Raw genomic sequence first — 23536 nt, 5'->3', positions numbered from 1 at the left:
GATAAATCGGCGGAATGAACTGTGGGGCAGAAGTATAACAGCAACAAAAATTATTTAACAATAGTAATTATTTAAAAAAAATCTCCAAACTTACTGGTTGTACTGGCTCAAGTATATGAAAATTTTAGTTGCACTGACTTAAATTTTAGATGATTGATTACAGTAATCTCTGGACTACAAGGCGCACCTGACTATTAGCCGTGCTAGATAAATTTGGGGACTACTGTACTCGTTTGTTACACATGTAAGCCGCAGGTGTTTTAATGTTACCGCACCGGGTTCCCGCTACTTTCTTTTCCATAATGAGGGTGCAAATTGTCTCGCTCTCGTTCTGTCTCTCCTACTGTATTTGGAATCACTTGGTTTGTTTTGCTCTGCCTGACACTTTTGCGCTTCCTTTATAGTGCGCCCCCTTGTGATCTGATGGATAAGCCGCACCTTTGTATTAGCCACAGGGTCGAATGCAAGTGAAAAAAGTAGCAGCTTGTAGTCCAGAAATTACTGTAATTGAAGTGGATACAACTCGAGATATATTATTTTAGATATTAAAACAAAAAGAACATGTTGATTTCAGCTCATTTATTTATTTTTGAATGTTACATTTATGCTGGCCTCTCAATTAACTGCTCAACTTGTCACAATGTTATTTATAAAGCATTCCTAAACACAACCATCACTGCATACAAAGTGCTTTACATTACAAGATCAGTCATGCAATAAAAAAATAATAAAAAAAAATAACACAAATTATGTTAAAAAAAAAAAAACTTCAACACATCAAATTGAATATGACATATGAATAGTGCTTAACAAACACTTAAGCCTGATTTATACTACTGCGGTTGCTCTTGCGGCAATGACCAGCGCACATCACGTGATTTACACGGAGAAGAGCGCCGTAGCTCGCGGCCGGGTACTGCACGGATGTCACCAATACTTGTACGCCGTAGATGGCAGGGCATAACATCGTCCGTGATTGGTCCGTTTAGTGACATGCTGTGATGGTGTACTGAGCTTTTTTGTGCATGTTGTACTGCTTATTCTTGTGGGTGGAATTGTGGGTTTGGGGGCAGGTGTTAACTTGGTATCCTAAATTATGGATCCTTTCCTTTTGCTTAAATGCTTTCTGTTCATCTGTCCTTTCTTACTTCCTCTGATCCTCTCCACCTTTTCTCTCCCTTTTGGCGCTGTACTTCAGATGAGTGGTTTTCCAAAGGTAAGCTCCTTACCGTGGTGGCCTTGCGTTCTCTGCTAGTCAATAGTCACTGTAGTAATAGTTGTAGTAGTTAACAGATTGTAGTGTTCTTGTACTAACATGCAAATCGTCTCTCTGGAAGAACTTAACCAATTTCCTAACAATAAATGATAAGTCGAGGTCTCTTCTTAATTATATAACTAAAATTTATTTTTCAGGAAAGAAAGATGAGGATCCAGCTGCAGACATAATCGACATTCCAAAGAGAACAACACCTGCTAAAGGTAACTTCAGTTAAATCAACATTGTTGATTATTCTTGTTACACTTGAAGGTTCTATCTTCCTGTCTTCCTCTCCCTGATTTGAGTAGCTTTATTTCCTCTCTCTTTACATGCTGTGCTAGCCTGATTACCTGCTCTGTCCTGTAGGCTATGAGCTGTTATTCCAACCAGAGGTGGTCCGCGTCTATACCTCTCTATTGAAGGAGTCGAAGAACCCCACCGTGCTGGAGGCCTCGGCGGGAGCTGTTCAGAATTTGTGCGCTGGACGTTGGACGGTACCTCCTTTCAATAAGCGCTGTATTTTATTTGGCTGTACACAAAATGGGGATATGTTCTCAAGTGGTGCAAATGTAAAAGATGCAATGTGTCAAAATGTTGACTTTGAAATGTAGTGGATCCTCTAGTTATGTTACCCAGTTTGCAACCCAAAGCGTTGAGGTAAATTTTCCCCATTGAAATGAATAGTAATTCAATTAACAATAATTCATTCCAGCCCCAATAAGAAATAGAAGATATATTTCTGATTAATATTTTTTTTAAATGCACACAACAATAATGATAATAATAATGCTCTGAACATATATCCTGTCACCATTTTATCACTTAAAACCTACAGAATTTTATAAGCAGTACAATTGCCTATAAAAGCCTTAAAAAATTTGGATTTCCGAAAACGGCCATTGCAGTCTTGTGCAACCAGGTGAAAGAGGATGTTCTGAATCTTATTTTATTCTGCCACTACCGCTAGTTTGTGGTTGAATGGCTCGAAATAAGTTGTTTCACATTGCAGTTTGCGTGGCAAAATTAGCATTAGCAAAACAGAGAATTAACTGTGAAGACGTCCCAAAAAGATTTGTCTGGGTAGTCAGAGGTTTAGGCACAGTTTGGTGCGGCCTTTGCTGTACTAGCTAGCTAGCAATGAGCTCCGGCTAGCTACTACTGTTGCTGAACACGTTGTGAATTAGTGAGTAATCAGGGAAAATGCATTTTCCTTTCGGTTTCGTCTTCAGCAAAGGAAATGCATGCTCAATTGGATTCTGGTCAGGTGATTACTTAGCCATTACATAACATTACACTTCTTTGCCTTAAAAAAAAAAAACATGGTTGCTTTTGCAACATATTTTGGGTAATTGGTTTAATATGAGCAGATAATATTGCTTCAGAATTCATCCTGCTGCTATGATGTGCAATCACATCACCGTTTTGAAAACATATCTGTATTTGCACAGTATGGCCGTTACATCCGTGCGCTGCTACGCCAGGAGAAAGGTCTGCCCATGATGACCGAACTGCTGGCCCACGGCAACGACAGAGTGGTTCGAGCCATGTCGGGAGCCCTCCGTAACCTGGCAATTGATGCTCGTAACAGAGACCTACTTGGTGAGGCTTGCAGCTCCCTACTTTAAGAAGCTACACTTTCCAATTGACCTTAAACATGACACATTGCTTGTATGTTGTCACACAGGCAAACATGCAGTGCCTCACCTAGTGGCCAACCTTCCTGGTGGCGGTCAGAGTCAGCCCGTGCGAGCGCTGTCAGAAGCAACTGTGGTGTCTGTGTTGAGCACGCTCCATGAGGTGCTGGGCTCTAGCTTGGAAGCTGCAAAGACTCTCAGGGCCTCGCAAGGAATTGAGAGGCTAGTCCTCATCAACAAGGACGGGTAGGTATAGTTTTAGGAAGCGGGGCATTAAATCTCTTCTCGGGTTTGTGTTTTAAGTACCCGTTTGCTGACTCACTCTGGCATCACCAGTAATCGTTCGGAGAGGGAAGTGCGTGGAGCTGGGCTGGTGCTGCAGACTGTATGGGGCTACAAGGAGCTGCGGCGCACTTTGGAGAAGGATGGATGGAAAAAAACTGACTTCATGGTCAACTTAAACCCTCCAGGCAACAATACTAGGACCAACGGAGGATATGAGGACAGCACTTTGCCGCTCATAGACAAAGGTCAGACAGTAAAAAGTAAAGAACCCTTTCCAATGTACTGCTTATATCGGCCCTCAGTGTTCAGCAGTGCAATAAAATGAAACTAAAATTCACATTCTATCACATTTGTGTCTTTGCCCTTATGTTTTTATGAATTCTGTCTCATTAAGAACTGGAACCTTTTGTGTTCCAGAAGCTCAGATGCTCATTGTTTTTGTATCTGTGTTCAGGTGCAAAAGGTGAACGAGAAATGATTCCAATGAATGACATGGGACCAGGTGAGTAATAACACAGAAAGCATTTACATGTAACTCATTTATACTGTACTGATGTTGATTAGATACCTGCATGAGGTGAAGCTTACCTTTTTGACTTTACCATTATGGATTTCGTTACAAACACACAAATTTTGCTGCTTTGAATATGCTACTCCTATTAGATGCCTACTCCACACTGGACCAACGAGGGAGAAGGAACACTCTGGAAAACACTATTGAGCCTGAGGATAAAGATGCAGTCCAGGTATTAGGCTCTAAATTTTTGCGTGATTTAGAGTAAGAATTTTGTTCCAGTTGAGAAATAAAATGTTTGAGTCAGAATCTATAGGGTTGATGCCACGTACTTCTGACTTCCGGGTTTTACACATCAGCGCCGTTTCCGGCCACTGCTGGCCGCGTTACAACACTCGCGCCCCCCAACCGCGTGCTCCCGCTCATCGGTGAGAGGGCGTCTCGGCTATCTGAAATGCTTCGGACACTGAGACAGACACTACACACTCGCAGCCTCGCACCCGTCGATGGGAACGCGCAACCGAGGGGCACAAAGGCGCGGAAGTGCAAGTACTGGGACGTGGCCAGCACGTCGCGAAACGGAAACAAAGTTGATGGGTGAAAACCCGGAAGTCCCGCCTCCTCCGTGGCATATAGTCCATAGTTTAGTTTCAGTGGTTGGATTATGGAGGTTTTCTCTTTGCTGTGCTAACTGCAGGCGTTGAAAATGCTATCAGTGCAGGTTTAATGGCAGCCATCAAATTGCTGAGCGCTAACTTTTTGGGAGGGAAATTAAACTCTTTGATCAGAATTATTGAACCAAGATCTTAATTCTGATCAATCAGTTTTGTAGCTACTGTATTTGCAGCCATTAATTACAGTAATGTTGCAACCTTTCCTTTGAAGTTGCATATTTGCACATGATACACCAATCCGTTCCCTTATTAGCAGCGGTGAACGTTACTGTGACAAGGGACGTGCTCACACACGCCCACAGAAAGCATGTTTCCTCACGTCTTCAGACCAAGCGCTGGTCTATATTTGTCTGGCACATTTCTCACTCCTGTCGTTTAACCTGCTTCGTGAATTCAAAACAAACTCACATTTTGTACACCCTCTTTTCCCATCTTTGCCACACTAATTCTTCATATTTTGGTCTCAAAATTTTCAATGGTTTTTAACAACTAATGCATTGTATTCATGTCTCCTTCCTTTCTGCCACACATTTTCTTTCTGGCTTCTTCTCTACCACACATTCCTTCTCTCCTCTTTTTCTATCTCCCAGGGAGTGAGGTTTGGGCAAAGGCAAGCCTCTTTGCCTCTAATGGATTCTTATGATGGTTAGGCTACACCCACTGTCTAACTGCATGTCAGCGCATGGTATGTTTGTCTCACAGGCAGCTCCATTCATCTCAGTTGCATGGCCTTATTTTTCCCGTGGTGTCACCAGTGAGCTTCCATTGTACTTGTAGTAACAGTGTTTTCCACAGTTGTTGATAATTTTGTGACATACTGTAGTTGTCAGCAGCTGCATGATTGATGTGTGTTTTGCTGTGATTTAAAGGATTCCTTCTGGAAAAGGATTTAATCATTGCACCCTTTTTTTTTTTCCTACAGAAAAACTGATAGTCTGCATCACAAAACGACATCCTCCCGCCCACTGCCCTTGCTAAACTGACAAAGAGGGACCAGAACACTACCGATGGGACAAACCACCATTTTCTTACTCTCCCCTGTCCTCCTCATGCTTTTGCATCGCCTTTATTTCCTCTTGACAGTCCTCCTTTTGCAGCTGACAAGCCATTGAAACTCCATCAGAACTGGAAAAGTGATGTGGCTCTATGACAACAAGATTGTTCTTCTACTCTCCATTTCTGCTTAACTACACTACGACTTGCCTGGAAAACACTAATGTTCTATTTGAAGTTTGGATAAGAACGTTTGGGGGAAATTGTTCATGAATATGTTTAAAAGAATTTGAGGGCTTGTTTAATCCCTCTCTTCTTTAATGGGTGATGTCTACAGAAAGATTTGTTACCATAGAAAAGCTGTTGATTGGTTGACATTTGTGTTTTGTAGTGGTTGTTCCTGTTTTTGCTTTGTGCCGTATGACGTGTACATGTGCCAAATGACAATGCCGCCGCTACAACTGCCATTGCTAAATTCTCCTATTAACAACTTAAAAAAAGCTTTTTGTACAATATTTTTCTTTGTGAAAGTCCATCGCTAATATGCATGGGCATGCTGCAGTTTTTGTATTTGATATCAATATAAAGGGGGTGTAGGTTTTGATTTAAGATTTACTGACAGACCAGTCTTCACCTGTGACATCTGATAGATGGCACTACCGCAAAACTCCTTACATTTGTGATTCACCAGAGGCATTTTCTTAAGCCCGTATCCCACTGACGGGAGAACATTTGTGAAGCCAACAAATGATGATTTCCCGTCAGGTTCGTTCTTAGTCGTTGTGTTTCTAAATGTTCTCTAAACATTCTTACCTTGAATGAACCCTGACGTGAAGTCAACATTCTAGCGTCGCAAATGTTCATCCTTCAGTGGGATGCGGGCAAGTCCATAATCTGAATGTGTAATACTGTACTGTTTTAACAGTGATTGTGTGGGCCAACTGGAGTGCCTTGATTACTCAGGACAGGTATGATGGGTGTATCACACCATAATGTGGCTTGGCAACCACCATCTCAGTATATGGAATAGTGGAGTTTTGTGTTCTACAAGTGAACGTAATACATCAGTTTTTCAGTAAGAATTCATTTTCGAAAACAAAACTCATGTGTTCTGTATATGTGTGCCACAAACGCATCGCCTGCCTGCCTTTAAGTGTACAGAACAGCACATTGGGAGAATAAAGTTGTCCTTTTTTGCCCACATTCTCAAGTTCTGTGCTTATTCTGTAGAGGACAACATACACTAGTGAAAAGTTTAAATGTTAGATAATTAAAAAAAGAAAAAAGCACGAGGTGATATTTTGTTTCTTTGTTTTAATTTTTTCATGCCAACTGTCTAATTTTCAAGTTGCCTTGAATAGAGGACTGACTAAAAAAAAAAAGCGAATTGCATGGGATTGTGTTGGTTTGTATAAAAAGGCGTAGACCAGAAATGTTCTGTTGGGTAGAGGAGGAAAAAAATAAAAGCACATTTACACGATATATAGATATATGTACAAGAGAATATTTGTTAATTTTATGGCTTTATGTATTTTTTTTAAAGTATTGATTTGGGTTTAATTGTTTTGGGTTCTCTGGGTGAACGCATATGCAATCGTTTTTTGTTAGATTGAAAATAATTGTCCTGTTATTGGTTGAAAACTGATTAAAAACTACACTTTATCATTTTTGCCTTGGCTCTTAAAGTTGCACATTCTTGTTTATGGATGATTTATGTAACTTGCAATATATTGTTGTAATAAAAAAAATATTTTTCAGCCTGGGTTGGTTTACACTTTGTGAATACAGTACAGTAATTGATTCGTTTTGCAATTGCGGAAAAACACAGTAGTCCCTCAGCTCGGGCAACCGTGTGCCTGTAGTCTTCTACTATGACGTCATCGCTAATTGCCCGGCTGTCGACCCTACCTGTGGCGCCATGGTCACTGGAAGCTTAACTTGGAAGCCTGCAACATAGATATTGAACATAAATTGTGTTATTTTCGAAACATGCACTGCATTTTGGCTTGACCTACATTGTATGGGGGAAAAAAGCACGAGTAACTAATATTTTGGTAAGTCCCGCTTTCGAATGCTAGCTGCTCTTAGCCTTGGGTTGGTATGACATTCAACTGGTAGTTTTCAGCGTTCATTTTAATTGGTAGACTTGTTCACGAAACTTTGGGCTAATTATTAGCAAGAGGATCTAAAGTTTTGCAAGATAGTATTGCAGTTTCATATTGAGGCAATACACGGCTAATTGTCACTTAGATCGTTAGAAAAATGAAGGTAATACTGACAAGGTTCATTTATATTTCAATTTTTATACTAAGACCACGTGGACCGACGATGGTCATTTTGATCGCTGCCGCCTGCTCAGAATGGAGGCCATATTGTTCTAATCTATCCATTTACACACGCGTATATAATTTTATTGCTTCAACATGAAAACAGGCCCAAAATTAGGAAGTAGAAGACTGGCTGTGTGGGTACGTTATATTTGCCAGCAACCCCCGTTACTCCAATGCCAATAGAAACATGCAGCACTACCAGCTGAGGGGCCATGAGATGACGCTTATTGGAGAGCTCCAGAGACAACAACACAGCACCCAGTTCTGTGATACACTTTTGCAAACTGAAGGTGAGTCCCAGAGGGTAAAAAAATATATCTTATTTTGAATAAACTACAATGCTGTAATCCTAAACTTGGGAATTGAGTGCTATCCATCTTTGTCCTAAGGTATCTCAGTGCCCGCTCATAGTTGTGTTCTAGCGGCTCTTAGCCCTTACTTGTCTCAGAAGCTGTCAGCCACACCGTCTCCTCCATCTGGGCAAAAACGAAAGCTCCAGCTTCAGTCTTTGAAGGCCCACACCCTGTTGAAGCTGGTTGGTCTACTCTACTCAGGGGAGTTGGTGGTAAAGGGAAGCGTGGAAGAGAAGGATGTGATGGATGCAGTCCAGAAGTTTGGGATAACACCCCTCATAGAAAGACAGACAAGTGAGGCGACAAAGGAGGTGCAACCCCAGGAGAGTCAGGTTGGGAGTTGCAGTAGATGTTGCACATTTAAAGTTGCTGGCAGAGAGAGTTCTAAATGCACGATAATGAAAGATGCACAAGTGCAACATGAGATGTCAGGAAGGAACGATGGCCATCATTCATTGGAGAAGAGAAGTTGTGTATCCACAGGGACACAAACGCCATTAGAAAATCTAAAAACTAAACCAGTAACCCCAGAGCACATCAAAATTCAACCCCAAAATGCCCCATTAGATGTGTGCGAGATGAGCTCACACCAACCCTCTGCTTCTGTAACAAATCCAATGTTAAATAGCGAAGCTTTCAACAATCAGACCTGTAGTTCCAACAATGACACTTCCTTCTCTCAAAGACCTCAGCATGGATGTTCTGATTCTACTGGCAGTACTAATGTGCTGACTCAAACAAAGGACAATAGCAAGACAAGCAGAGATAGAGTAAAGAAGATGCCAGAAGGTAAACATGTAACAGTGAGAATTCCTGCAATTGCCAAGGGAGCAAAGAAGAACATGGCCAAGATGAAACTGATGGAGTCGGCATCAGTTTCTGTTAAGGTAAATATAAATGTATAGCAAAACTTTGTAATACCTGTGTCTCATTGTTTTTGAAACACTATTCAGGTCCAAGTATGTTGCTTCTGAGTGACATTGATTACTTATCTACTTAATTAAGCTTACAGTTGTGCTTGAAATTTTACATACCCTAGGGGTGGTAAACTTATGAGCGAATTGTATGGTGAGAAAAATGCTTCATGCCCATAAAATCCCAAATACTGTGGTGATTGTTTTGATGTTTTCAGAGATTGAAGTTGACATGAGTAGAAATGTGCATGTGAAATTGGTTGATAATTCATAGCATTTTTGTATCATTAAGCGACATTTAGCTTTTGTACATTTACAGTTGTACTCCTAAGATTACAAACCCCGAGCATAACTTTCAAGCACAACAGTACATGTTAGGGATGCACGATAATATCGGTGGCCGATAATTATCAGCAATTATCGACCAATTTGACGTCAAACAGATAAACCAGATAATAAAGATATCCGCCGATAATTATCTGAAATTATCGGACAATTTGACGTCATACAGATAAATAGTGGACTTGCCGCGTTGGTCCGTCTGTTGTGGTTGTGGCTCAAGTTGTGCCCAACTCCTCAAACCCTCCCCTCTCCTATGATAGTGTTGCATATTTGTGATGTCATAATGCACGTGACCTTATGTTTACAGAAGATGCATCATGGCGACTGACAGATAAATAGTGGACTTGCCGCGTTGGTCCGTCTGTTGTGGTTGTGGCTCAAGTTGTGCCCAACTCCTCAAACCCTCCCCTCTCCTATGATAGTGTTGCATATTTGTGATGTCATAATGCACGTGACCTTATGTTTACAGAAGATGCATCATGGCGACATGGCAGTCGCCAGTGTGGGCTTTCTTTACCGTGTCTCTCCAAAATGTTACCCCCATAGTTTTTTGTTGCATTTTTAAAACGTGACTGGTTGTCTTTGAAGCAGAGATATCAATCAAATTCAGCTTCATGGTGCTTTACACTATGTTTTAATGTATTTGTACGTTAGACTTATAGTAGGACTCGAAAGTATATTTGTGTTCAAGTTAATTTTGCTAACAATTATTGGCTTACTTATCGGTTATCGACATCGGCACTTTCTAAATTATTGGTTTATCGTATCGGTTGAAAATAGCATTAATGTGCATCCCTAGTTTTCTCTAAACTTGATATACTGTAACAGAAGAGGAACACATCAGGATTCCAGGGTCACAAAAGGTGTGACTTAAAAACATACACGCCATAAATGGTACCCCATAATAACCGTCCAAACACAATCACACAAATGGCTTTTGTGTGGGGACTTCCTCACATATTTTTATCTTCATCTTGAGTCAGGATAAATAAAGCACTGGGATATTATGCTTTGCAGGTCAAGTTGAGGAGGAGGAGGACACAAGAAAAATTATGGGAGGTTGTGACCATTCAGGATGAGGATGAGGCAGAGTTGGGGTTTGCTCCTTTATCTCAGGTATGTAAGAGAGACTCACCTAGGTTACTTTCAGCCTCTGAATCTTTCATGAAAAGCATTTATTCTAATTCACAATAGTAGATTTTATCCCTTAATATATGGATGTGATTATAGACTCACAATGGTAAGGACAGGTTCCTACCAGCCCTGATGCAACAAAACCGTCCTGTACTGTATTTGTAGACAAAAGCCGGATGGTAAGGCTGGGGAACCCCGCAGTGCCAGACCAACTGAAACAAAACTAGTAAACAGCAACTAATTAACAATCTTCTTCAGCTTTAACTCTTATTTTGCTAATATGTGAACGCAGCAAGCCTGTCAGCTAGCACAAAATTTTAGGCAATGCAGACACACTGACTTGGCCAGCCTGGGGGGAACTCAGTTTATTTCTCACGAGTCTTTATTGCCATTTTTCGAAGAAGCCTTGTTTGCTTGTTAAAGGGATAGTTGACTTATTGAGTCATTTTCAACAGTAAAAAGTTAATATTTTGTCCAGATTTTATTTGATAACATCCATGTACAATGAATACCTTTGAAAAGTATTTTTTCCACTTGCTGTTGACTGAAGATGACGTCACCTGTGCTGAAGAAATAGGTAACGACCAATCACGGTTAATCTGTTTTCTAGGTTGGTTTGGTCAGCAAACTGAGCCATGATTGGTCGTTACTTGTTTCCTTAGCACATGTGATGTCATCTTCAGTTGACAGCAAGTGGCAAAATTAGTTTTTAAAGGTATTAATTGTACATGAAAAATAATGATGGTGTCCAAATGTCCACCCTTATGGTCGAGTGGTGTCAAAGTCCGGTCCTCGAGGGCCTGAGTCCTGCATGTTTTAGAGGTTTCCCCACGTTCAACACAGCTGATTCATATTTAAGCTCATTAGCCAGCTCTGCAGGAGCCTGATAATTACCCTGTTTATTGAATCAGGTGTTGTTGGAGTAGAGAAACTTTGAAAACATGCAGGACTCAGGCCCCCGAGGACCGGATCTTGACACGTGTACCCTAACCCCTCATCCCTACATAGCCCCGCACTATATAGTGGCCTAATATGTAGTGCCCTCATTCTGTTTGGCAGTTCGGACAGCTAGCTCACTACTTGCTCCTTGTCGCATATCACGTGATCACCGTACAGGTCATGACGCACCGACGCATAAATCTCCGACTATTTATTGTGAATGAAAATGTTTTAAAACAGTACTTTAATTCCGTTGATGTGCATATTTTCAATTAAAATAAATAAATTATTTCCGTTGTACACAGTAAATTCTGTAGGGTAAATTTGACTATTTAGAGTGTGACCAAATAGACTCAGTTTTAGAGTAATAGTTACACTTGGAAGAGTGTAAAATAAATAATGGGGGGGGGGGTAAATGAAAGTTACTGAAGGGTGGAGGAACGAACTCACGACATTGAGCTTGGGAGAAAGCTGGTCTACTCCCTGAGCCACGCAGCTCCTGCTGTGTGTTAGTATATTACTCATGTCAGCTGTAATCTTTCTAACTCCGAGACCAAAAACCATGTCTTTGGTCTCTTGGAGATAAGCAAACCGCAGGAGGGGGAATAGCTCAGGTGGTAGTGTGGCTCGTCTCCCAAGCTGAAGGTTGTGAGTCCGTTCCTCAACCCTTGAGTGACTTTTTTTCCTTTCAATTCTTTATTTTACTCTCTTCCTAGCGTAAATATTAATCTAAAACTGAGTCTATTTGGTCCCTATTTAAATAGTCAAATTTACTCTACAGAATTGACTGTGTATATATATATATATATATATATATATATATATATATTTAATGCCTCACTTTGATTCTCGTACTTGCGCTGTCGCTTGCACCATTTTTTTTTATACTCTCAATGCATTGTGGTCTATATCAACCCGGTTGAGTGAACATCGATTAATCGGTAATTTTGAGTGGCCTACATTTTCGTTCCCTGGACATTCTGATAGCCCTACAAAATGGCGTGACCCCTCAGTAGGCCACTGTATAGGGAGTAGGGTGCACATTCGGACACAGCCAAAATGTTATCTTCTTACTGTTGAAAATGGCTCAATGAGTATCCAATTAAAATGATCTTGTTCCCACAATCTGGTCTTCCTGTTAACTTTGCATTTCCTTATTTATTCCAACTGGTCCATCTGCTGGTTGCCATGAATTGAAAGCAATTACAGTACATTGTTTCAGTATGAAATCAATGTACTGCATTATGCAACATGAACTCACTGTAACTTGGAGGCGTACATTTCTCTGGGCCACAATTTGATTCAATTACCAACCATCGATGCATCTTGAAATTATCCGTATTTTTTCATCAATAAGGCATTTCTGCATATATTTGGTTTTATTGATGATTATCTCTTTGTAGGAGTCCCACCAAACTGCAGATCAGACACCACATGACCACGTTACACAAACTGAACCCGGCAACTCCATTAAACTTCCGGCCCCTCCCAATACAACATCTGAACCTTTACATCACTTCAATGATTGCACTGCTCCACACCAAAATGGAACGCTCCAATCGGCACCTGTCCAACAGCCTCACGGCCTTGCAGAAGAATCTGATGAGCAGATAGAGAAGTTGTTGGAGGACATCATGATGGGTCTGAACATTCTGCCTGACTTGGGAGTTCCAGAGCGAGATACGGGGCAAAGTAAGACACTTTCAGTGGTCCCTTCACCTGAGCGTCAATATCACCAGAACATTGTGGAACAAAGTGCCCATAGAACAACATACAGAGGTATTTGGATGCATGCGTTTCCACTTTTTTTTACTTAACACGTAGGTATTTTTGTAGCTGCCATCAAATATTTTGTTCTCTGCATATCTCACAGCCGCAAAGGGTGCAACATTTATGTTGAATTTCATTCATAATTTTCACATTTGCCTAAGCCTTCAGTTCTGAAGTCTAAACAGATTTTTAAGCCAAAAGATAATGCAGGCTTATCAAAAGTGTTTTAGTACCTTTCATCTATTTATCAATGACATTTTTTATTTCTGCTACAATGCAATTATAATTTGTTTTTAAAACTTGATCAAGGTCTGGCAAGATGTTTATTCCTAGATCATAAAATTGCATTACAACAGTAATTTGTAAAACCTCTGTGCTCAGTATTAAGAAAGATCACTAAATTAAGTTATAATTGCTCAAATTTGTTCGGAACAAAACAATATCAGCAAATTATGTGTTCAGTGGGCCTGATTGTTACCAGCAAGGCGAGGGTGCAAGTTTAAGATGATTGCCAGTGGCTCAGTAGTCTTCTCTATGGGTTGTTGATGCACAATTACTTTTGCTGTTTGTTGCCTTTGTCAAATATTAGGGATGTAACGATATCCAAACAACACAATACGATATTATCACAATATATGAAGCTCAGGATACGATAATTATCACGATATTGTGGTGAGGTTGGCGATTATAAGAAGGTGATATAGAAAGGCCAAAACATGCCTTTTGAAAATTAAATTGCACTAAAAAAAATAGCCATCAGAGGGTGCTAGAACTGCATGAATGGAATTCAACCAGATTTTTTTTAACATATGTGCTGCTTTTAATGTCGTGACATGACGACGATTACATTGTGGCAGTTTTAATATCGCGATATCACGATATTGCCTTTTTACAAATCTGAAGGCCGATAAAGCTGGTATCTCACTGAGCAGTGAATTCTTCAGAATGGAGCGAAATTTAAGGTTTTCATCAGGACGTGTAAGATGTTCACAGACCGTTTTTACTTTTCGCAAAAACATTTCGAACATATTCAGACAATTTTTCACTGTCTGCAAAGATCTTTTGACAAAGAAACCAAATTAGCTGCATTTGCATGCATTTGTCCCTCAGTGGATACCTGGAACTTTTCATTTATGGATTTATTTAAATTTCCACTTCATAAGAAAATGGTGCTGGCATTGGGAACTCCGTACACTTTTTATAAAATAATAATAAAATTAAGAAATTATGTTGAAATTTTGGAAAACTTTATTTACAGTAGACTATTGCATAGGTTTTAATTTAGCTTAAAACATGCTGATGACTCTGGAAGCTCCATGCAATTTTTGTTAGAATTTTTAAACAAAGCTGTCAATTCTTTATTAAGAATTTTTATATATATATATATATATATATATATATATATATATATATATATATATAATTATTTTTTTCCCCTTAATTGACGCTAATATTTTCTCTTTTACTGCAAATGAATATCGGCTTGAAATATCGGTTACCAGTCTCCTTGACTACTAATAATCGGTATTGGCCTTGAAAAAAAACATATCGGTCTACCACTATCAAATATCCAAAGATTGTTTTATATTTTTTTTAATCCTTGTTATTGTTGTTTTTTTATCTACAGCTCAGAATCCGGTCAACCGTAAATGTGCACCACTTGTTGATCCTAGCGGTGCGAAAATCCCGCAGCAACCTCAGGATCATCCATCTGTGAGATCAGCGGACCAAACCGGTCGCCTGAGCCACCGTCACAGACACCATCCGCCTTTCCAAGAGATGCAGTCCATGTCTTCGTGTTCACCACCTTGGTGGAACGATTTGCGGCTTCCTAAATGCCTCTCTCCGATAGAGCCATTCACTTCGCTAGGAATCGATGACCCAACCACTAGTAATCATCAGTTGTCTCACTTTGTGAGACCCTTGCTCACAGAACAGCCTGAATTACTAGTTTCCCCGCTTACTCATGGAGAAGATAAACGGCCACCTTTATTGAAGACACATAGGAACTGCTGGCCAATGCAATGCCTCAAAAAGCTGGAGTATGGACCACAGCAAACCCGGAACCGTGCACGACCTTGTATTAAAAACATGGCGTGTCCAACTGCTGCTGAAAGGAAGTGTTACCCCAAGAATATAAAGCGAGCTTTTCTCCATAGAAAATATGTTGCTATGGATGATACTGTAGCCGCCAAAAAAAGGAAAGTGCATGTTGATTATCCACAAGATGTCTCTGGTTCAACCTGTGACGAGATTAAAAATAAAAAAAACGTGAGCATTTGCTCAGTTAGTTTGTCACAAAACAATGTTCTGGCAAAAGAACGACAAATGGCTACAAGTTCCCTAAAATCACGATCCGTTTGTTTAGGAAAACGGCATCAACAGTCAACCACAAACACACATCAGAATGAGAGAACCAGCACTACTGGACCTCCAAAATCGCCGACTGCATGCCAAAACCGCATCAAAACCAGGAGCTGTCTGAAAACAGCTCAAGTGCCACAAAGTGACACATGCACTCAAAATAACACGGATGCAAACTCTGAGGTCCAGAGACCTACTGTTGCATCAAAACTAGCCCGTCTCATCAAGCAGAAACGCGAGAGACCAGCAACAAATATTGAAGCACTTCTTCCTACATGCCAAACCCGCACCAAAACCAGGAGCTGTCTGAAAACGGCTCAAGTGCCACCAAGTGACACTGATGCAAACTCTGAGGTCCAGAGACCTACTGTTGCATCAAAACAAGCCTGTCTCATCAAGCAGAAACCTGGGAGAACTTCAAAAACGATTGAAGCACTTTTTTCTCCAAACACTGCCCCACCAGGCACATCGAGTGAAAATCAGAAGAGGAGTGAAGAGGAATTGTTAGAGAAAGAGCTGGAAAAGAGCAATACAACAAAAGGGAACGGCCTAAAAATGAGGAAGAGAAGACGAAAGGAGATGGTTACACTGAAAAATGTTGAGAGCGCTGCAAAGGCTGACGATAACAAAGCGCCCAAACGGATGGTTGCTTTCAGGGAATTTCAGACCTTTTTAAAAGGCCACAACTTGAAAAAGAAATCAAGCAAAAGCCAAGACGTTGCTAAAACGAAATTAGATGGAGAACATCATGAAGACGTTGACATTATTCAGCTTCAGGAAAAATGCCCTGTAAATGTTAACGTTTCGGATGATCAAATTCTCAACGGATCCACAGTTGAGAAAGATGGATTACAACAAGGATCAGGGAGCTCTTCTAAAAAGGAGTCCGCTTTCTTCAGAGACGAGCAGAATTCAGTGGACGTCGTCCAACAATCATTTGCTCAACATACTGAGATGGACCAAACACAGAAGAACCACATACAAGGTATTGCTACACAACATGTTTTTGGTGTTGTACATTCACTTGTGTTCAATGATTTCAGTTGTGAAAGTCAAGGTGGTGATGAAAAGTAGTACAAAGGAATTTGTATCTACAGACCCCAATTCCAAAGAATTTGGGGCGTTGTTAAACCATTAAAAAAAATCCCTTTCAACATATATTCAATTAAATACACCACAAGGACAAGATATGTAATAAAGGTGTTAAAATTGACAATTAATCAAATTGACTATTCTTTTTTAGAATTAATTAATCACTAAGATGAACTTTGTTTTTTTATACAGAAGTTATCAGTAAAGAAATTGACTGCTTGTTCATCTTCGAATTGCAGGAAAGAAGTTTGTTGTGATGTCACCTAAAAATGACAACCCAGGTTGCTCTCTTAGTGACAGCCAGCCATGCCGGCAAAATCAAATGTCTGTGGAGTCCAATGTGAACCCCCAAATCAGTCCACACCTGTCTGCTGCCACTGAGCCACCAATGAGCCCAGAAAGCGGCCATGAAGAGTTCATCGAAGTAGACGTTATGCTCTCCTCCCCAGAAAGAATGCCCGTCGCCACGCAATATCAGTACATGCTCGTCCACTCTGATACGACTCCAAGCGAAGATGAGGGAGAAATTGATGTGACAGGAGATGAGACAAACTGACGTTTGTATGTGCGCATGCATATTTTTCTGTTGTTGTATGATAACTCATGGTCATTCCCAATGTTCTCTGTTGTTGTTGTTGGGCTTTCACTTCTATTTCATGCCTATGTCAGATGTCTAACTGGGTGACCAACTTCTATATCTTTCCTGTTGGTTTTCCTTCTCAGTGTTTTGTTTGTGTAAGATGGCAACACAAGAATCTCATATTTTTCTAGTTGCAGAGCCATTATTTTTACATTTGCAACAACATGTTATGTTTCTTTTTGTTTTGTATATGTGTTTAAATTGTTTTGTGATTGGTTATAATCAAATCATTTTTGCATACAATACTGTATATAAAAAGGTTTTGGAAGCCTGTGTTTTCAAAATTCACCGTTCATATATTTTGTTAATAACAATGTGGATTTAAACGTTTCCTTAAGTGTTTTATGGGGGATGGTGGAGGGGTCAGGGTGTATTTCCGGACTAAAAGTACATATGCAGCACAGTAGAGGGCGCACTGTCCCTCCTCATCATGATTGAATGTAACTTTATTGACACCGGAAGTGATGACGGAAATAGTTTGCACGTGTATATTTCGGAGTTGAAGGTTACACAGACTCACCGGCACGGAATTCGCCACTGTTAGAGGGAGCAGGTCATCACGACTGTTTGTTTTCGGTCAGAAACACTTGACTGCACTGCGACACGGTCATGGATCCCATGAAGGCGCAGCAACTGGCGGCGGAGCTGGAGGTGGAGATGATGGCTGATATGTACAACCGGTAAAGTTGGAATACGCTAACGTGAGCGTGCTAGCTGCTGCAGTGGCACCCACTGATCATTCATACTGTTCTCTTGCTTAGCATTGGCGTGAACAAATATGAAATTTAGCTATTGTTGCGGCAACTGTGGGCGGAATCACTTCAAATTCAAGTGTTAAACAGTGGTACTACTCGAAGGTCTCCGCATTTTAAGCTTTTATTCACGTTAAAGAGAACTTACTGCTCAATATTAGCATTTGAAAGCATGTACAGTAGACAAATGGGTCCAAGGTGAGAACCGTTCAGACGCATGTCTGTCAAATGTTGCATTTTCCAAGTAAAAGATCAGTCTGACCTAGATCTACGTAAATGTCACTTTGACTGCACTGTACAAAATCCGAAAGTGTACACAAGAGGGATAGTGCGGTAATGATCACTAATCTAACGCATCATTAAATCAACTCATTCGTTAATTTCCCGAAATGACAGTAAATCGTTGTATTTAAAACAAAGTGGATATTTTGCCATGATCGTCAACTTACTACCTAGCGCTATTTGTGTGGCGCCATCTTCAGTTTAAACTCTGGGATAAACACGATTTGTCTGTTAGTCTTCTCATTGGACGTGCAGGGATTTACTACGTCACTTGTACAATATGACGTAGTCGTTCAGCCACCCACGGATACGTCTCGTCCACGCCTCCTTAGCGAATTCGATTTGGAGTAGTAGCGTTTTGCAAACATCTTTATACCCATTTCCAGGTTAGTGATTTATTAGCATACCATTTGATTAGTTTATTTAGCATAACTTGTCATAGTATAGAAATTATTTAGACCATAGTTTTCACTGCTGCTGTCTATCACATCCAGACCACGCCCAACCCTCTCCCCATTCGCAAGCCCAACGTCCTGCAGGTAACACCCCGTTTGAGCGCCATTTTCAACAATTAGTGAGGGGTGGACGGTGGAGCAAGAATCTGGTTTCCAGTGGAGTTACACTTTAAGGCGGTCACCCTGAATGTGCCGGTTATGGGATGGGCTCGAACCCCGCCACGCCCCCCCCCCTTTTTTTTAACTACAATTTCTTGACAACAGCCTATATGCTCTCTGGGTTAGGCTGGTCATGCCGATAGCAGCCCCTCTTAGGTGGTGAAACAAAATGAAAACTTTGTGAAAAGACACCGAAGGGGGGTGAAGCGAGTTAGGAACCACATCCAGTGCATGACTTCTTCCGGCAATTGACCAATCAGAGCCGTTTATGGCAAACAAGCGCTAGCAAGAGATTTGTCGGTCATGGCAAAATATCCACTTTCCACTACCTATGTAAAACTTATGTTATGTATGTAACCATACAGACAATAACTGCAAAATAGAAATATTAAAATATTAACTCTTTGACTGCCAGACGTTTTCAGAAAAGGGATGCCGTCAGTGCCAGCCGATTTAAGCATTTTGACTGATCTTTCAAGGTCCACAGAAAATGTTCTCTTTGGACTATGGAAACACACGTACTACCAAATGAAAGATTGGACTTTCATCTTTCATCAGAAAAAAAAGTTTGTTTCTACCTTATTCAGTTCTTTAGTAATCAACAATAGAAAATGGTTAGTTTGACCCAATTTCGCCTGTTTTGGACCAAAATACGGAGAAATCAAGCTTTTAGTGAAACGATATTATTTCATGCATTCTAGTGAATTTGACACTTCTTTTTGTCCATGAATGATGCCACAAACACCTAAATAGTGCTTTACTTCTATAAAACACTACCACCAAGAATGAAAAAGTGTTTTTTGATAGCAAAATACGTTTATTTACATTCAACAGTGTAACAATTTGACAACAATTTGGCAAACTATTTACAAATGTGTGCAACTGTGGTGCTATTTACAAATATGTGGATGTTTCAACGACAGTTTTTCTTTTTGTAACACTCTCCTGCGTGCAAAGAGACGCAACAGCATTTGCACAACAGATTGCCTCTTCGCGTGCAAAAGCTCCACTTTCTTGCAGGCCGTTTTTTCCGGGGAATAGCAAGTATATACTGCAGTGTGTGTTGCCATAAAGTCTAATATCAGGATCATGCTACGGTTACGTTACGGTGATGTTACGTTGTGGCTTCCTCATGTCCTTCGGTTGCTATACCGAGTGGTATATGTTCTGATCCATTTTATCCACTCCATTCATGGTGGCATCGTAGTCCAGAAACAGTGTCTTCTCCGTGATCAGACTGTACCCGCTCCTCCGATGAATATGCATTGGACTCGGGGTACTCTTCATTGTCCGATCGAATGTCCGCTTGTGCAGCTCCGGCGTTAGCAGCGGTAGCCGCGCTTAGCCGGTGAGGCTTACTACGTGTCATAGCAGTCGCGTCAAAGCTTCCAACTTTGGCGTCAAGCTCGGAGTCATCATCATCGTCGACATCAATCTGCATTGGTCGATGCCAACTCTCCATCGCCCGATCGAATGTCCGATTGTGTAGAAGTACCCGGCCGGCTATTGTGCGCGTTTTCCGGCCTTAGCAGCGCTAGCCGCGCTTAGCCGGTGAGGCTTACTACGTGTTCATAAACAGTCGCGTCAAAGCTTCCAACTTTGGCGTCAAGCTCGGAGTCATCATCATCATCATCATCAATCTGCATTGGTCGATGCCAACTCTCCATCGCCCGATCGAATGTCCGAATGTGTAGAAGTACCCGGCCGGCTATTGTGCGCGTTTTCCGGCCTTAGCAGCGCTGGCCGCGCTAGCCGCGCTTAGCCGGTGAGGCTTACTACGTGTTCATAAACAGTCGCGTCAAGGCTTCCAACTTTGGCGTCAAGCTCGGAGTCATCATCATCGTCGACATCAATGCGCTTTTTAGTATTGATTGATGCTTTCCGTCTTTGAAAAAAATGCTCAAGCGTGAGTTGCTTGCAACCGGTTGCTTGGTCAAGCCACAATGGCTTGAACCAGCCATTGTCTCCTCAACACTCTAGCTCCGCCTCACGTCTTCTACTGACGCCCACGGTGGGCGGCCCATCCAACCTTGTGCAAAGAGAGTCATCGCTGCCCTCTAGGGGCCAAAACGAGTCTTTTACTAATCAGATCTGCCTGATACTTTCAGCACAGCTGCCCAAGGCTTTCCTGCACCCGTTTTTGAAAAAAAAACAAAAAAACATAGGGGACGTCTTTTAACGTCCTCGGCGCCCTTCCCTAGGTTTATGCTAAACGTTTTATAACGTTTATGGCAGTCAAAGAGTTAATTGTATATAGAAATTAATCTTTTTTTATTATTATTAATTTGGTGTAAGCAAGACAAATTCGGAGAAAAAAAAACATTCTGTAGATTTTACATATATTTTACTAGGTCATCACTCACCATCATGCTGCCTGAGCTGCATAATGCTTGGCTTGTAAATGCTCACAGAGGCAATCTAATCTGGCGCACTTCATGAATCCTCACTACACATGCGCACCGCTTATGCGTGCCCCTGATTATAAATAACATAGTAATTAGACAATGCATTTTTTATTGTTAAAATTGTGCATAGTGTTCATACTATTTTAAAAACATTTGAAGCTTATCTGATCTGGCCCATCTGTCTGTTTATAAAACGGACGTGGCTCTTGGATCACAAGTTTGCCAAGCCCAGTCCGAGCCTGTGGATTTTAGCACGCAGTCACATCAACTCAAATTATTTTCAGCGGTTTCAAATCAATTAAGTAGGCTTTACACAATCAGGATTTGTTGGGGGGGGGGACCCGATCAGTGAATTAAAACCAATCACCAATCCCGTCGCTAGGTGGAGCAATATGCTAAATTACTTATTTATTTACTGTATGCTTTCTAAACATGTTGTACAAAAAATTACAATAGTCTAGTTGGAATCTTTTCAAAATAATGATGACAATTTAGAAAAGGCCATGGATTTAACATTGAGTATGTTTCATGCATTCAAGTTATTAACAGACATTTTGGACCTCACAGAATATATAGACACAGGGATATAAGAACCTGAGCATTATAAACCTGCAAAGCAGAGTTTGATATTAACTGCTTAGTGATATTTAATTATGTATTTCTTTAAATGTTGTACTTTTAGTCCTGAAAAAACTTACCAAAGTAAATAGCAACCAAAAGCACCAAACTGTCATCATTTTAAAACCTTTAATTTAAATGTTGGAAATAACGTCTTCATATTCTTAACGTAATACAAATTTTAAAAGAATAATGACATTAATATATATATATATATATATATATATATATATTTTAATTAATACAACAACCAAATCTTAACTGTAATGACAAATAACTAATGCAAAGATAATTTGAGTTGCTGGTTAACTTGGCATATCATATTGTCACAAATTGATCAAAATTAAACACAGCTTGAAAGTTGAAACAATAATACCTCAAATGCTTTTTTTCTTTCTAGAATGACCAACGCCTGCCACCGAAAGTGCGTGCCCCCACATTACAAAGAAGCGGAGCTGAGCAAGGGTGAGTCGGTGTGCCTGGACCGCTGCGTGGCCAAATACCTGGACCTCCACGAGAGGCTGGGACGCAAGCTTACAGAGCTCTCGGTCCAAGATGAGGACATGATGAGGAAAGCAGCTGTCGGCAGCGGATAGCGAGAGCGAGAGCCGGATAATATACCGAAGACTTATACACACACACAAAAGGCAACTGAAAGGAAGTGTTATATTTGGGCGGTGTTTGTGGGTAAATGCATCAGAATTTAAATTAATCTGGGTCCAACTGTTGGCTGCATTTGGGGTTTATTGAAAGGTTCTGAGCACTTTGTACATCCGCGTTGTGAGGATACCTTGTCTTAACAGCCTCTCTAAATGTGGACTAACATTCAACCAGGCTTGGTCCTTCAGAGTGGAGTCCTGGGATATGTTTGTATTTTTATTTTATATTTTTACTCTGACTCAGTCATGCATAGATTTGTTAATGCAGTTTACCACAAACAACTGTTTCTCTTTAGTTCACGACTTACTGTGCTTTGTTGACCCGCTCGCAGATACAAGTTAATCATTTGTCAACGTGCACCACAGCCAATAAACAGCGATCCGGACCCTTTGTGCAGCATTATGAGAAGTTGACCACCATTTTTTCTTTATTGGCTCACCTTGCTTTCTCTGGCATCAACTCGGCAAGGAACCTCATCTGCCTTTTGGACCTTTGCTGGAATCTTCCATCATGTTGTGTCTGCTGTCAGGCCAGCCTGTTATCAGTTGTTGGCCAACTCCAGCTTCTTCTCTACCGCTAATAGTGAAGACTTTGCGTATAATTGACACCCTTTGAAATGCACTGGGGGATTTTTTTAATAAAACTAAAAGATTCTTTAAAAAATGCTGTGTTTTCCATGAAAAATCAGGTGTAAAACAAACAAAAATGTTGGGGGGGGAATTAGGTGAATTTGTGGGTGCCATACTGCGAGTATGCGGGTTCACTGTATATAAATGTATGATGCTATTACTTCATTTGACCTCAACTTATTAAAGTACATGTATTATAATACAAAATGAGTCACGTGATTTATGAATATTCATACATGTGAAATGTGTGTCTTGAATGATGTGGATAGTGACTTTCATTTTCTTTTGTTGTTTTCTGTTGTGTTATGTGTAATTATATTAACATAACCCTGATATATTA

General features: G+C 40.6%; 3 protein-coding genes across 15 annotated transcripts in view; all 3 read left to right on the top strand.

The window, feature by feature from the left end:
- Nucleotides 1-7120, top strand: part of ctnnd1 (catenin (cadherin-associated protein), delta 1) — a 30682-nt gene extending 23562 nt beyond the window's left edge. For 8 of the 12 annotated variants that reach the window (XM_086081913.1, XM_086081917.1, XM_086081919.1 and 5 more), the window contains 10 exons: nt 1199-1216; nt 1414-1479; nt 1625-1752; nt 2707-2857; nt 2943-3138; nt 3229-3422; nt 3632-3679; nt 3841-3923; nt 4956-5010; nt 5288-7120. In XM_086081913.1, the coding sequence (XP_085938039.1) occupies nt 1199-1216; nt 1414-1479; nt 1625-1752; nt 2707-2857; nt 2943-3138; nt 3229-3422; nt 3632-3679; nt 3841-3923; nt 4956-5010; nt 5288-5343 (995 nt within the window). In that variant the 3' untranslated portion in view covers nt 5344-7120. Of the gene's footprint in view, nt 1-1198; nt 1217-1413; nt 1480-1624; nt 1753-2706; nt 2858-2942; nt 3139-3228; nt 3423-3631; nt 3680-3840; nt 3924-4955; nt 5051-5287 lie in introns of all 12 variants that reach the window. The other 4 variants (XM_086081914.1, XM_086081908.1, XM_086081909.1 and 1 more) reach the window with 3 other exon arrangements.
- Nucleotides 7121-7246: 126 nt separating this feature from the next.
- Nucleotides 7247-17566, top strand: LOC147170181 (uncharacterized). 2 transcript variants are annotated; one of them, XM_086081685.1, is made up of 7 exons: nt 7247-7412; nt 7872-7978; nt 8078-8928; nt 10315-10413; nt 12774-13149; nt 14768-16489; nt 16836-17566. In XM_086081685.1, the coding sequence occupies exons 2-7, from the start codon at nt 7876-7878 to the stop codon at nt 17150-17152; spliced, it is 3468 nt and encodes a 1155-aa protein (XP_085937811.1). In that variant the 5' UTR covers nt 7247-7412; nt 7872-7875; the 3' UTR covers nt 17153-17566. The 2 variants fall into 2 exon arrangements, with proteins under 2 accessions (XP_085937811.1, XP_085937812.1); XM_086081686.1 differs by having other exon boundaries at nt 7792-7978.
- A 144-nt stretch (nt 17567-17710) lies between these two features.
- Nucleotides 17711-23382, top strand: timm10 (translocase of inner mitochondrial membrane 10 homolog (yeast)). The gene is made up of 2 exons (XM_086082928.1): nt 17711-17916; nt 22308-23382. The coding sequence occupies exons 1-2, from the start codon at nt 17846-17848 to the stop codon at nt 22501-22503; spliced, it is 267 nt and encodes an 88-aa protein (XP_085939054.1). The 5' UTR covers nt 17711-17845; the 3' UTR covers nt 22504-23382.
- Nucleotides 23383-23536: the final 154 nt, after the last annotated feature.

This window comes from Leptonotus elevatus, chromosome 8 (assembly GCF_054856555.1).
Source record: "Leptonotus elevatus isolate MCC_2025b chromosome 8, RoL_Lele_1.0, whole genome shotgun sequence".
Taxonomy (NCBI): domain Eukaryota; kingdom Metazoa; phylum Chordata; class Actinopteri; order Syngnathiformes; family Syngnathidae; genus Leptonotus; species Leptonotus elevatus.
The sequence above is the reverse complement of the archived record's forward strand: the minus strand, read 5'-3'. Positions and strand labels throughout refer to the sequence as shown.

What these genes read in the sequence shown, in the direction of transcription:
- timm10 (XM_086082928.1), top strand. Translation starts at nt 17,846, where the DNA reads ATGGATCCCATGAAGGCGCAGCAACTGGCGGCGGAGCTGGAGGTGGAG. An exon ending in ATGGCTGATATGTACAACCG is followed by an intron (nt 17,917 to 22,307) that starts GTAAAGTTGGAA and finishes TTTTCTTTCTAG; the next exon opens with AATGACCAACGCCTGCCACC.
- LOC147170181 (XM_086081685.1), top strand. Translation starts at nt 7,876, where the DNA reads ATGCAGCACTACCAGCTGAGGGGCCATGAGATGACGCTTATTGGAGAG. An exon ending in GGTTTGCTCCTTTATCTCAG is followed by an intron (nt 10,414 to 12,773) that starts GTATGTAAGAGA and finishes ATCTCTTTGTAG; the next exon opens with GAGTCCCACCAAACTGCAGA. An exon ending in ACAGAAGAACCACATACAAG is followed by an intron (nt 16,490 to 16,835) that starts GTATTGCTACAC and finishes TTCGAATTGCAG; the next exon opens with GAAAGAAGTTTGTTGTGATG.